This window comes from Oncorhynchus keta, chromosome 34 (assembly GCF_023373465.1).
Source record: "Oncorhynchus keta strain PuntledgeMale-10-30-2019 chromosome 34, Oket_V2, whole genome shotgun sequence".
Classification (NCBI taxonomy): domain Eukaryota; kingdom Metazoa; phylum Chordata; class Actinopteri; order Salmoniformes; family Salmonidae; genus Oncorhynchus; species Oncorhynchus keta.
In genome coordinates this window covers 36,827,363-36,842,296 of record NC_068454.1, presented here as the reverse complement: position 1 = coordinate 36,842,296, position 14,934 = coordinate 36,827,363, and the positions used below count along the sequence as shown (strand labels likewise).

The 14,934-nt window shown below is 42.9% G+C and overlaps 2 protein-coding genes across 8 annotated transcripts in view; both read right to left on the bottom strand.

The window, feature by feature from the left end:
* Positions 1–118: 118 nt before the first annotated feature.
* On the bottom strand, positions 119–1,677 carry LOC118366668 (protein FAM237A-like). Its single transcript, XM_035749261.2, has 3 exons — positions 1,628–1,677; positions 714–1,098; positions 119–349 (listed from the first exon to the last, which is right to left on the bottom strand). Exons 2-3 carry the CDS (start codon positions 1,096–1,098, stop codon positions 201–203), a joined length of 534 nt encoding a protein of 177 aa, XP_035605154.2. The 5' UTR covers positions 1,628–1,677; the 3' UTR covers positions 119–200.
* A 2,140-nt stretch (positions 1,678–3,817) lies between these two features.
* Positions 3,818–14,934, bottom strand: part of LOC118367036 (disintegrin and metalloproteinase domain-containing protein 23-like) — a 38,589-nt gene continuing 27,472 nt past the window's right edge. Inside the window, exons 18-26 of one of the 7 annotated variants that reach the window (XM_035750000.2) lie at positions 12,496–12,576; positions 12,354–12,404; positions 12,157–12,220; positions 11,872–11,977; positions 11,593–11,712; positions 11,042–11,210; positions 10,647–10,863; positions 9,752–9,842; positions 3,818–5,722 (exon numbers count right to left, since the gene is read on the bottom strand). In XM_035750000.2, the coding sequence (XP_035605893.2) occupies positions 5,677–5,722; positions 9,752–9,842; positions 10,647–10,863; positions 11,042–11,210; positions 11,593–11,712; positions 11,872–11,977; positions 12,157–12,220; positions 12,354–12,404; positions 12,496–12,576 (945 nt within the window). In that variant the 3' untranslated portion in view covers positions 3,818–5,676. Of the gene's footprint in view, positions 5,723–8,660; positions 8,752–9,751; positions 9,843–10,646; positions 10,864–11,041; positions 11,211–11,592; positions 11,713–11,871; positions 11,978–12,156; positions 12,221–12,353; positions 12,405–12,495; positions 12,577–14,934 lie in introns of all 7 variants that reach the window. The other 6 variants (XM_035749999.2, XM_035750002.2, XM_035750001.2 and 3 more) reach the window with 6 other exon arrangements.

Genomic DNA, 14,934 nt, shown 5'->3' with positions numbered 1-14,934 from the left:
CCAATGGTCTCACCCTTTCGAAATGTTGCAATGTAGCTGTAATTAATATAGATGAGTCACCCTAATCCTCACAAACGTACAGTGGCGTCCATGCATTGTCATACACACGACATACACCGATGGTAATATTTTTTATTCAACACATCAAAGGTAGAAAAAGTCAATAGGACATATGGACTTGGTTGAATTATAATGTGTGGTTAAAGAATAGATCTACTCTTGATCCCCCTGGTGCGAGTGATGTGATTTAAAATGCCTGGTCCAAAGTGCTGAACCTGGATCTTTAGCCATCCCTGAGATGACTCCTTCAGTTTGGAGACGTTAGTCTGTGAGTCCTGAACAAAAGATTCTGCAAGATAAAGTCAGAAAAAAACGATTCATTACTAGTGATGAATATGTTTCATTCTGAGATTTAAGCATGGTTATGTGTACAGATCAGATCCCATCATCTCATCATAATGATCTTTTAACAGTGACTTGCAATTGACTAAATCAATGATATGTACAGCAACACACAACGTAGCAGTCATTATCTCACAACACAGGTTTATAGGCTACTTCTGTGTTCTAATCATGGCACCAGATCAGCCTTGATATCAGTTGCAATAGAAAATGTATCCTGTACACACAGTCAGAGCCTAACTCGGCTCCTTAAAAAGTATCCACGCCCAAACTGTAAACTGGAGAGAAAAGTGTCAGAGACAGGTACTTACTGTCAGTGACGAGTGAGCGCGTTGCAGTGATCTGCTCATGGGGCCAAGTTAGCTGCCGCCTCCCCAGTCCATGGGTCCGGGACAGGACACAATCCACATAGATGTCCCAGAAGACCTGGGCCAGGTCCCAGAATAGAGCACTGTGCTTCCTGTTGTCTGACGACTTGAGGAACACCATCAGGTCCCAGAAGGCAGGCACGGTGTCAGCGATCCTCGGGGAGCGCATCTCCAGCAGGAGCTCTGAGGAGGAGGTCCAGCACTGTGATGCCCGGCTCAGAGTCAGGGGGTCCACCTGTCCTGGCTTCTGACCTTGGAGAGGTACTACACATACACAGCCCATGAGCAGCACTGTAGCCAGAAACATGTTGAGGATTGTAGTATCCATCTGTGTTGAGACAGAATGTAAATGTTGGTAAAACATGAACAACGCCAATATTCACCAAAACGACTTTGTCTCTAATCAAACATAATGTTATCCCTGCATTCTATTTTCAGAATGGATATTTGAATTAGGCTATTGTTAAAGATAGCCCATAGGAATTTACATGTTCTCAGAATAAACTATTCCCTTGAAATGGTAAAGATTAAAACATAGTTATTCTTCCATAAAATACAAATAAAGTAATATGTTCCGAACAAATATCAGTCACTCTATTTTGAAGTGTGATTTTTTTTATAAATAACATGCCAAATATTGATGAAAAGTAGGCATATAACTGTTGTGTGAGGAAATATCATAAAAGTGAAAGGCCTCCTAAGCTTTTATTTTAAACTGCTTTATTTCGAATAAAGTACATTTTGCAAGATTAACCTGGCAACAAATATTTCTCAAACAAAACATTCAAATTTCAGGTTTTTATTAAATCTACACGAAAAAGCTTGTAAAATACAACAGGTGTAAAACAGGGACTTACCTTTTGTAGAGTGATGTAGTTTGTGCAGCCCTCGATGTTTAGATGCGCATCTGTTTGCTCTCAAACACAGTACGTCAGTTTATCTAAGGGGGACGGCCAAATAGTTTATTAGCGTTCCAATGGAAGTGATTGAACACTGTCTGACTGTCACATGCTGATTTCTATTGGACAGATTCATCATTTGCATAAAATGTGAATTGAAATGTACATTGTTACACATCATTCTTCAGGAATTTTACACTGGAGGGAGGGTTCTTTCATGTCCACAGAGGCTATAACCTAGAACTTCCTCTTTGGCAGTGCATCAATCTGTTCCTTTTTTAAAAATCCCCTATACAAAAACATAATAAATAAAAACAACAATATTTCATTAATATATTAATAATCCATCTGAATAAACTTTGTCAAGAACTGAAAAGGTGGTTTTATGAACAACCTTGGATTAGGCCTCTGGTCTGTGGTTAAAGCTGGTATTAACAAAACAACAGGAACTGTGACTATAAACCTTTCAGAGATATTATCAGACATATTTCTTGGTAAGAAAGCAAGTCCAGGAGTAAGCAAGTAAACACATGTTCAAGAAACAGGCTATTTGGTTGATTCTTTTCTGTTGCATGATAAATGTTTACTGAGTAGGTCATAGGTTAGTAAAAACGGACCCTATTCATAATGAAACAATTGGTTGTTTAAACCCCCCCAAAATTTTGGGGAATCTCCTCTATTTTCAACCTTGTGCAAAGAACCTTTACTTTATTCAGATATCAGAATTTCTTACAGAACTTCTAGGAGAATTTGCATATCCTAACTCACATCTCAGGGATAACTACAATCCTATTTCAAGCAGTTTGGGTATAACCATATTCCTGAGTGAATGAGTCAGACTGCTGCACAGCCATGAGTACAGCCCAGCTTCATTCAAGCTGAAGAGTCACGGAAAGGAAGACAGCAGGAGATCTGACTCTGGGTCAACTTGGAAAGTCCTTATTTCCGGTTGCAGTGCAAACAAAACACACGGGAGTACTGGCGTGCTACGTAAGCCGTGTGCCAATGCTTTTAGTGAAATGCCACATGCATGCGTGATCTGGGAGTTAATTGGAGCCTTAGTGAGAAGCCATAGATAAGTGGGCTGCGGTGGGCTACCACCAAGTTATTCATCCTTCTAATGACACCTTAAGAGAGGTTTTATGATGGAAGTTCCACATTTTCTCTCTCTGGTGTTTTGACGGGATAAGACACTAGAATTGTCTTTCAATTAAAGGAAGCAATCACCTCAGCAAAATTGGGAATATTAAAGTTCAAATCATAATGTTAGAGTGATTATAGGCAGGAAGTTTAGGAATCATTATTCATTAGATGGTGTAAACATTTGGAAAGGTTTTGTTACACTGTACATATGTGACAAAAGCTTCAACACTTTGGAGGACTTTATTTCGTTTGAGATTGAGCTGCACTTCCTGGCTGATGACTCGATCTCTTCGTGACACAGGGCCCACCTACATGTTTATAGTACGCTCAAAGTTCATATCACACACGTCTGAGAACAGGAGGTGGTCAGTATCACATGATGGATTTATATACCGACTTAAGCACAGTACAACATGCTCTAACCTCGTATTCATTCTCTACTGCACTTTTATAGCTTGACTGCATTATTTAAAGGCCCAATGCAGCTGTTTTTATCCCAATATCAAATCATTTCTGGGTAACAATTAAGTACCTTACTGTTATTTAAAAAATTGAAATGGTCAAAATGAAAAATAATTGTTTCTTAGCAAAGAGCAATTTCTCAAGCAATAATTGTGCTGGGACTGTCTGGGAGTGGTCTGGATGAGGGGCCTAATTGGACAAGCTTAATGGGGGGGATATGTAACCTAAAAACTAGTTGTTGTTAGCAGAGAGGTTTGAAACTCTCTTTGTTATTGATCTAATAAATTATACCGCCTGGTGATGTCGCCAGGCAGGCCAAAACTCCATCCCACCAAATCAGGCTTACATTTCTGCCGGTCTTTTCAAACAGCTCTTACACTAAAACAACATTATCATAATTTTCACAATTGAACCTTTTTATTCCCAACCTCATAGTGTGTAAATATATGTAAAGCACAGGAAAAAATCACATTTTGACTGCACTGGACCTTTAAGCACAGTTCTACAGTTCTAAGGCTCAAAAGAAAGACAGAGGCTCTTGGATAAAATACTTCAGTAGTTTATTCGTCGGTCCAACTGTACATGATGCAGTGTTGATAGGGACACGAGATGATGACTAATATGGAGGTTTACACAATGCCAGTGCTATGGCAGCACCTGGAACACACCAACTGTCTGTCTGTCAGCTGGGCTGGAAACTAAAGTCCTGGAAAAGTAACCTGTTGAGGCCTCGGCACATACAGTATGTCAGATTAGAAATGTCATCTTAGATTGGTGGAAAAACACACAAAAATAACATTTGCCTTTGATTCCACAAACGTAAAAGGATGTTCTTTTCACTTGGACGTATGAATTTAATTATGCTTTTCCATTCTTTAGTTCAGTACTTTGAAGCTAAATGAAACGAGATGTGGGAGTGGCCGAATACAAAAGGTTGTCTGATTCGCAAAGGTTTTTGTTCCATGTTTATACTGATATCATTATTACATTTAATAACCCATAAGTTTGTGCAATATCTTTCTTTGCATAGAAATAAAAGTTAAATGTTTTGTTTGTTGACATGCACCTATCTTTTGTAGCGTATTTTAGCTTGCGGATTTTTGGGACTCCCTTATAGAATTATAAGCCCACTATAGTGTGAATGCATGCAGCGTACCAGTAGAGCTGAACTTGATTTCTAGCAAGAGTTTATGGAGAGCGCCAAGCTAGCCAGTATAGTGGGTGTTGATGAGGACTGTTAAATAGTGACACCACCTGGTAACACAGTTGGGACTAATCTGCAGGGACACACTGCATGCCTGTCTGCAGCACTGGGAGAGAGAGGCACACAGACTGCAGACAAAGGGGAAAGTGCTCTGTGTGCGACAACATCCAAACATTCCACGTGATTGATTCTTTGGCTTTTGAGTCACTACTGGAAGTACTTAAGGAACCCCATGACGTCAGTCATAGACTGGATAATCCGCGATCATTCTTTCTGTCACCATCGCTGTGCCCCTGACCTCTAGAGAAGACACATGTAGACCCCTAAATCTGACCTCTCATCTGTACTGTGTATACTGAACCTGACCCATGACCTCTATATTGGATAAATACAGAATGTAGCGTGTGGTAACACCTAATAGACAGACTATGACATTGTCTGGTTATCCATAGCATTTTGGCCCAAATCATAATTGCGTTACTGTTTTTCATTAACATTGCCAAAAACACCCGCTATACAACATGCTTAAAGATAAAACAGAAGCAGAGTGTGTCAGTGTAAAATGATATGTTATAATTCAGAATCTGAACTCGTTCTCCTCTTTTATGTACAATGTTGCCCGATATATGCTTCAATTTATTGAATGTGGTCTGCATTTCCCATTTGGGTTCTAGCATGCAGTCCTCTTCCTCTCATTGTGGTGACCTAAGGAGGAGGAGCCTGTTCAGGCTACCACCGGGTTTGTTTTTTTAATGAGGCTATTCTCCTCCATTTGACGATTCAGTCGTGATTTCTCTCTTCTTTTTTTGTTTTGTTTGTTGATTTGCTGTGTGTCGTTCATAGCTTTGGTAGCCATGCAAAGTCCTTTAGCGAGGGCCCCTCATGCCAGAGCCAGCGAGCTGCACGCTCTGTGCGGGAAATCATGCCTGGTGAGAGAATATAATGGTGTGAGTTCCGCCTGAACGCCTGTGCACTGGCACTAACGATGAAAGGAAAAGGAGAGGAGTTCTGTGGCTCTAGAGATCAGGATGGGGTTGTTAGGTGGGTGGGGTTGAAGAAGGCTGCATTTCTACATGACTAAGATGGAATTTGTTAAATTGTCCTCTATTTCTTTTTCAAGTAAATCTAATGCCAAAAATCAGCAGCTGTAAGTGCAGTCCAGAAGATCCCTCTGTGCCCTTCGACCTCTCCTCCGGCCTTATATGGCACTGGCGTTGGGGTCGTACCGTCGCTTCTTCACATTTCTTCGCGTTCAGGGGAGAGTTGGGGAAAGAAGACAGGGATCAATACATGGTATATTACTGATGATGGTGGTACAGTCAGTGCACCGTGGAGAAGCAGCCACACTCATCTCTTAGACAACAGGAGCCATATCTGTTCCTTTCACACTAGACCAATCCCTGCAGCTACGCGCTTCAGTGAGGTCACTAGATCCCCCCCTAGATTGATTTGACATGTTCACTATTGGTATGTGTAATGCTGTCGTTAAGTCTTTCCGATTGACCTATGAGTCAATTCTTCTGCATTGTAATGACATCCATTTTGTGTTTCAAATGTGCAACCAAAATATGGTGCTGGAGGCAATGAGAAGAGGCTGTGCTAGTCCATGTGGCATACAGTTAGCTTTCCAAAACACAAGGACAAGGATAGGACACAAATCTCTCATTACCATCTCTGACAGGAAAATATATTAGTTCCATTCAAAACATTACCATCTGGGGGGAGAGAGAGAGCCAACAAAAATGTACTCTATAAAAGGGGGAAAGAGGAGACAACAACAGCACATCAACAACAACAACAACGACAACAACACCAACAACAAGATAACACCAACAGGAGAGTTATGCATAACCTCCCCGTAATGTGGCTTGATGTGGGGCTTCTAGCAGTCTGTCATGCACCTGTTTCAATAGTAGGCCAGTGGGAGGTGGCACTATTGATGTGCGTGGTGGGTCATGCAGCTCAATGCGCCGTGTCTGTACCAGGTCTGTGAAGCAGGCAGCAATGGCAGCTGGTGTGGGCGGGTCCAGGAGTCCTGCTCTGCTCTAGGGCGGAGCCTGGCCATCCAGGTGGGTGTGGCCAGCCATGGCACAAAGGCTGCGGCCAACAATATGGCCCTGGCTTCTCTCTCACCACTTCCGCTTAAACTCTCACCCTTGAACCCTCGTACCAGATTGAGAAAAAGATTATGGTAGTGATAAGAGTATGGTAACCCAGGAGCATGTCATCCTGAGTTGGGCTCAGCCTTTGTGCAATGAACTGACCTTCTCCAAGTCAACCAAGTCTACATGCAGAAATATTTTTTGGGGTGAGAAACATGATGCGTTGCTAACTGGCATGCTTTGGTGGCTGCAGTATAACACTTATCAACTCCTTATTTCTCCTACTTTAGATTTAGGGTGTGTAACACTCCTGTTGCTTGAGACAGCAGGCTTACTAGCGAGCGATTGGCACTTGATTCCTCAGATTAGGGAACATAGCATACTGCATCACACAGTAAACGAGCTGGCTACATTTAAGAACACCTGCTCTTTCCATAACATAGACTGACCAGGTGAATCCCGGTGAAAGCTATGATCCCTTATTGATGTCACGCTAGTGACCACTCTGCAGAGCTGCCTCCATGACAAGATTAATGACAATAAAAGCCAAACAGTGTTTTTACCCTAATTGAATATTGTGTATATACACTGAGTGTACAAAACATTATGAACCCCTGCTCTTTTCATGACATAGACTGACCAGGTGCATCCAGGTGAAATCTATGATTGCTTTTTGATTCGTTCCACTTCGAATCCACTTCAATCAGTGTAGATGAAGGGGAGGAGACAGGTTAAACAAGGATAATTAAGCCTTGAGACAATTGAGACATGGATTGTGTGTGTGTGCCATTCAGAGGGTGAATGGGCAAGACAAAATATTTAAGTGCCTTTGAAGGGGGTATGGTAGTAGGTGCCGGTTTGTGTCAAGAACTGCAATGCTGCTGGGTTTTTCACACTCAACAGCTTGGGAGGATGCAACTCAATATTAGGAAGGCGTTCCTAATGTTTGGTATGCTCAGTGTAGACATGTACAATCTGGAAGAGTATGTGTAAAGGAGGTATATTCTTAATCCATAGACTAAATTAGTAATAAGAACAGTTTGGTCTACAAGTGCTCTTATAAAACTGCTGAAATTATTTTTCTGCTACCCCCCCCAAAAAAACTAATATATGTTATATTGTCACATACGCCAGATAGGTGCAGTGAAATGTGTTGTTTTACAGGGTCAGCCATAGTAGTACGGCACCCCTGGAGCAAATAAGGTTTAAGTGCCTTGCTCAAGGACACATCAACAGATGTTTCACCTTAACGGCTCAGGTATTCAAACCAGCAACCTTTCTGTTACTGGCCCAACACTCTAACCGCTAGGCTACCTTCCGCCCTAACCAGCAGGTTTAGTAACTGTATTGAACATGCACGTCAAGCTTTGAGCTGTGCCCGTCTTATCAGTTTGAGGTTCTGCCACAGACGCACAGATGCCCACCACCTCTCCAACATAATCTCTATGATAATCACCCTATATTACTGAATGTGGACCTTTATTAAAGTAACTGTCCAATGTTTCCAGATTTCTATGAAATATGTGTTAAATAGTTTTCCTTCCAATTGTACTGTTAAAAAAACATTTTCTGTGTTCGAATAGTGTGGGCGTATACTGGTCATTAAAAATATTAATGCGAGTAGACTATTGATTGGCCAGCTGAGCCTCCTCAGGAGGATGGCATCATCCTCTATGAGGAAATAGCAAGCATTTTTTGAAGTGGGGTTTTTAAGTGTTTTTTTCCCCTCCAATTTATGCTTTGGCCAAAAATACGAGTATAAAATGAGTCAACAACATTATTTGGGCATGAGTCAGCAGAATATTAACTTTTAAAAGTGAGATTTTCACTTGGACAGTTACTTTAAGACAATGTTAAGTATCATGAGCACAGGCAAGATTACTTTAAATATGTCTATGTTAAGTGTGTGTTCACGGCTTACTATGTAAGTCTATGTGTGGTTGACCTGACGTACGTATCAGGTATGTTTGTGTGTCCCCTTGGGTCTATATTCTGTAGCAGGAGCTCAAACCCTGGTGTCTATAAGCAGCAGCAGGGATGCCAGAGTCACGGTAGGAGAGACATGCGGCGTGTTGCTTACTTAAAGCCCCATCCAGTCCCCCCCAGCACTATGGCAGCTACCAGGATGGCTCCGGCGATGGAGCCTATTATAAGATTGGTGGCACTAGGACCTGCGAAGGGTTATGGGGGAGAAAGACAATGAGCGCCTCACGTATGGCATTTCTCTACACATGGATGATCTTACACAGATGTTAAGAACAAGAACACATAGCATGAGAATACCCATTGAACTGACTGATTACTTCTGTGGTTTATTTTTTGCATGCTCATCAGGCCCTCCTACAATAATGTTACCATGGTAGTAGTGATCGTGAATGTGATGTAGCACTTTGCTTGTAAATTCAAAGGTCAAGTCTACATTTCAGGGACCCTATTGTCTATTGTCTACGGGCGGAGGTTCTGAAAAGACAGACCACTAAGTTGAAAAGTTGGGCAGAGCAATGGTCCCGATAAACATGGTGGTTAAGCACACAGCAAACCACAGGAGACCATAGACCTCTCTCTCTTACTGTATCATCTTAAACTGAGTTGTTTTACTCCTTTATGGTGGCATGTACCTAGCTACAGTCTCACCCTAACCTACATTAGCTTCCGATGACAGGTTACGTAAAGGTTCTGTCTTAGGTGATCTATATGAGGATTTGAATCGTGGAAAATGACCACATGGCACTATTTGGCAGTCCCAGTCACCACACAGCCCACCACTGAAAGACAGGCTATCTCACTGCGAATCGCTTCCCTTGACTGGGGTCTATCTCCATGCCCCACATGCCCCAGAAAGGAGAGGATCAGAAGAGGAGCCACATGACGAGTAATAGGAAGAAGAGGAAGAAGAAGAAGAAGAGGAAGAAGAAGAAGAGGAAAAAAAGAGGAAGAGGGAGACTAATAATAATGGGGGAACAACAGGAAATGGCGGGATAAGGGGAATCCATCGATCAATCACATGACACTGAAACATCCAATCACATGACATTTATATGGTCACCACCAACACGAGACAAAGCCACCAGGACGTACACACGGGCTCAGGCCGGGTCACGAGACCCTCAGCCAGCACACTGAGGCACCACAATGAGAGGAAGAGCTGTGGAAACGGATAAAGATGCTTACTCTACTCCCCACCCCGTGCCTCCAAAAATCACCCCCAGGGCCAGAATGGTCCCTGCTACTGCCCCTATCAGCCTGTTAGTTGCCACGCTCACTGCGCAGAGGGAAAAGGAGCATTATCATTATTACCACCTGGTCACAACAAACAGCAGGCTTCTGTTCTGCTTCAGTAACATGGGTAGAGTGATGCGGTTCCCTTGGCAACTGTCCATTCCGCCTCCCCTCCACCTGCTGTCGAAAGCCCTAGGAAATCCACTGACTTATAACAGCCAATAGAAATGTGTTTATGTTCAACAGGCTCTCTATATCTGTGATGCATGGTGATATTAGCAGCGAGAGGCCTCAGCTAGAACATCTTTCTCTATTCTCCTGGGAATCATTAGACGTATCTGTGTACCTGTTCCATGTTATTATAACAATATTAATGGTAATAATAAACTTGATTTGTTTAGCACCTTTCATACAAGCAATAGCAGCTTAAAGTGCTGTTACAATTAGCACTTTAAAAAAAACAACAATAAAATAACACAATAAAACATGGTAGTAAAACAATAAGAGCAATAAAAGTAAACCAATAACAACAGCAATAAAAAACAACAATTTAAAAACAATTACAAATTAAAAAACAGACAAAACAGGAACTAAAAGGCACAGTAGTTAAAAGCCAGCTCCATCTTGAATGACCTTTCAATCACATTGACATGTGCAAATGTTCTGTGACATGTAGCGTTGATCTTTAGACATTGAAGAGGTTACTTGATAATAACTGACATATTAACAAATCTACTTTCAATGTGATACAAAACACAATGGACTGACCGTACTCAAGAAAGGACGTTATATTTAGTCTATCACGGAGAGGAGATAGGGACGCTCTGAAAACTAGATGGAAACAAACCCTTTGGTCCTTCATCTTCTGCGGGTGCAGGCTCCTTGGGGGGGTCGGGCATGCTGCAGTCTGTCCCCGCCCATGTCGTGTCACAGGTGCACGTCGCCTCATTGTTACACACCTGGCCAGGTATGATAGAGGGAGCAAGAGAGGCGGGCAGGGAGGACTTCATTAACCTATGCTCCATAACAAGTGAATAGGTCCCAGGTTCAATGGTTACCGCATGCTGGGGATGAGATTTTACACGCTTGTTGACATTGTAGTGAATATGTCACTTAATTGACATTGTCACTGGAGACACCATTGTGGACACTTATGGCTAATAATAGAGCATTCAAGGTTGCGGTAATCTTCTGGGCTCGTATGGGTACACCTAGAGGGTTAAGCAGCTCCCCTGGACTTACCCCGTGGGCTGAGCACACCTGGCTGTTGGGCCCGCTTGGGCAGGCGCTCATGTTGAGGGACTGGATGGGCAGACACTTGCGGTCAAGGCACATCATGGACGGCCCACAGGGCGTCCCGTCCTCCACATAGCCTAAATCAGTCTCATCGTCCAAAAGAACATGGCCACCACTGTGGAGGGAGAGAGAGAGAGAAAGAGAGAGAGAGACAGAGATAGAGATAGAGAGAGAGAGAGACAGAGATAGAGAGAGAGAGATAGAGAAAGAGAGAGAGAGAGAGAGAGAGAGAGAGAGAGAGAGAGAGAGAGAGAGAGAGAGAGAGAGAGAGAGAGAGGGAGACAGAGAGAGACAGAGAGAGAGAGAGAGAGAGAGAGAGAGAGAGAGCGAGAGATAGAGAGAGAGATATAGAGAGAGAGAGAGAGAGAGAGAGAGAGAGAGAGACAGAGCGACAGAGAGCGAGAGATAGAGAGAGAGTGCCGTAGGAGAGAGGTCAGAGAGTATCCGTGGCTGTTGTCTCTGTGTGTTGACATGTGAGGTGAGACGGTTGTCTTCACCTGCAGTCCACCAGCCTGCCCTGATGGTTGAAGGAGGTGGGGGTGATGTCTCCCTTCATCATCCCGATGCGGGGGTTGCGTCCTATGTTGCTGCACAGCAGGGACCCACAGAACACATCGCTGCAGGCAGAGAGTCCGAGAGAGTTAGAGCTAAGGGAACACTGATACTTTGTGAGTACTACATTGATGTAGAACAGATACAGCGACACATGAATGTTTGTTCTGGCATAGTGCACAACTACAGTGTACAGTGTATATTTGGTATCATGTTCAACTCACTGCTTGCTGCACTGGAGCCATTTCTCTCCATCCTTCCCACAGTTTCCCTTCTCTGTTCCCTCTGTATTGAGCTTCTCATAGCAGAACTTCTCGGAGCCTCCCGCCTCTGCAGGAAGACGCAACATAAGGGAGGAGAAAGGGAGGATGAGCACATCTCACAACAAGCCAACATAACTGGAGCGCAGACAGCCGTTTCAGATTCTGTCTCAATGCCTTTTCGACCACATATTTTTGCATATCTTGCAGTGAGCAAAGCAGCTTAAGCAAAGGGGATTTTGAACTCACTTGAACCCCAGAGGTATTTGCACTGGTTCCCCCTGGTCTTGCACTCTCCACCATAGCAGCGTCCCTAAAGAGACAAAAGGGCACAATCATTCATTCCCTATCTGTTCAAGCAAGCTTATGGTGACGACCATTCTCTAAATCGTACAATCTGAATAGATATGAGCATGTCGTTTTGCCTCAGTGATCATGCTGCTCACCTGGTCGACTTGACAGTGGTAGCCATCTTGTTTGTGAAGGTTAGGAGGGCACTACAAAGAACGATATACAGATATTTCCTTTAAACAGAGCTGAAGGTTTCATCCTTTCTTAGAGATGTATAATGGTTAGAGCCCAACTCACCTGGCCAGAGTCTCCTGAGCATGTCTCTGAGATGTCACAGTCATTCACCGCATAGCGACAACTATAACCTCGCGGGTAGAACTGATATAGAGGGAGAAAAAACAAAAGAGTGGAATTTCCTGTACCACTTTGGTATCTCACGCAACACTAAGAAAAAAAACTAAAGGAAAACGCTGCCCACTGCTGTTCATGCTCTCAAGATAATTTTATTGATAAAACATTTCAACCCTTAGGTCTTCATTAGGCATCCATATCCCAGGTGGGGGTGGAAGGTCCTATATGTATCATCGGATGGGGCCACAGTGTCTCCTGACCCCTCCTGTCTCAGCCTCTAGTATTTATGCTGCAGTAGTTTATGTGTCGGGGGGCTAGGGACAGTTTGTTATATCTGGAGTACTTCTCCTGTCTTATCCGGTGTCCTGTGTGAATTTAAGTATGCTCTCTCTAATTCTCTCTTTCTCTCTCTCTGAGGACCTGAGCCCTAGGACCATGCCTCAGGAATACCTGGAATGATGACTCCTTGCTGTCCCCAGTCCACCTGGCCGTGCTGCTGCTCCAGTTTCAACTGTTCTGCCTGCGGCTATGGAATCATGACCTGTTCACCAGACGTGCTACCTGTCCCAGACCTGCTGTTTTCAACTCTCTAAAGACAGCAGGAGTGGTAGAGATACTCTTAATTATCGGCTATGAAAAGCCAACTGACATTTACTCCAACTAACATTTAGATATTTAGATATTTTCCTGATCTATACAGGGACTCAGGAAGAACTCTAGGAACTCCATGCTTATCTAAACTCTATGAATGAGCACCTCTTTTTAACCATTAATCAAAATCAGTTTTCTTGATGTGATGGTTATTAAGGACAAAATGTCCCTCTCTACCGATCTTTACAGGAAACCTACGGAAAGGAACACTGTCCTTAGAGGTGACTGTTTCCATCCGCCTCCACTCATTAAATGTCTCATGTGTAGCTCTGATGCTTCTTACCAATAACAGACCACGGACCTCACACACAGGTTTAAGGAAAGGGGGTACAAAGATAATTGGGTCAAACATGCCGATGATCATTTTGAAAGTCTAACATAATTAGAAAGCCTTCAACCAAAAGTAAATGAAAAAGCAGAACATGTCCCCTCATGCTTCACGCCTTGGGGAAGGCATTCAATGACATTATCAGGAAGCACTGGTACATTGTTGACATTGACCCACAACTGAAACCCATCTTTAAACATCCCCCATGTATGGTCTTCAAAAGACCCCCAAACCTGCAAGACTGTGGCCAAATCTGACTACCCACTGGGCACATATGTCAATTCAACATCTGTTCCACATTGGTTCAACGTCGTGGAAACAACGTTGATTCAACCATCGTGTGCCCAGAGGGTACCCACCCGGAATTAAAAATGTGGCCAATGTGCCAAATTCAGTTTCACATACAAACGTGGCTATTTCACCCACCCCCGTACAGGTCAAGGCCTGATTATCTGCATGTTTAAAATCAGATTTAATGACTTTGTGGCTGTGCCAACAAGTGACCACTCTGCAGAGCTGCCTCTATGGCAAAATTCCTGACAATAAAAACCAAACAGCTTTTTACCCCAATTGAATAGTGTATATACACTTATACACTGAGTGTACAAAACATTATGAACACCTGCTCTTTTCATGACATAGACTGACCAGGTGCATCCAGCTGAAATCTATGATTGCTTATTGATTCAATCTACTTCAAATCCACCTCAATCAGTGTAGATGAAGGGGAGGAGACAGGTTAAACAAGGATTTCTAAGCCTTGAGACAATTGAGACATGGATTGTGTATGTGTGCCATTCAGAGGGTGAATGGGCAAGAGAAAAGATTTAAGTGCCTTTGAACGGGGTATGGTAGTTTGTGTCAAGAACTGCAACGGTCCACCACCCAATGAACATCAGGCCAACTTGACACATCTGTCGGAAGCATTGGAGTCAACATGGGCCAGCATTCCTGTGGAACGCTTTCCACACCTTGTAGTGTCCATGCCATGACGAATTGAGGCTGTTCTGAGGGGAAAAGGGGGGGTATACAACAAAAATATTCATACCCCTTGACTTATTCCACATTTTGTTGTGTTACAGCCTGAATTCTGTATTTCAAATGTATTTCAATATTTTTTTGCTCATCTACACACAATACCCCATAATGACAAAGTGAAAACAGGTTTATAGAAAATGTTGGAAATATTATGCAAATTAAATACAGAAATATCTCATTTACATAAGTATTCACACCCCTGAGTCAATACATGTTAGAATCATCTTTGGCAGCGATTACAGCTGTGAGTATTTCTGGGTAAGTCTCTAAGAGCCTTGCACACGTGGATTGGACAGTATTTGCCCATTATTAATTTCATAATTCTTCGAGCTCTGTCAAATTAGTTGTTGATCACTGCTAGACAACCA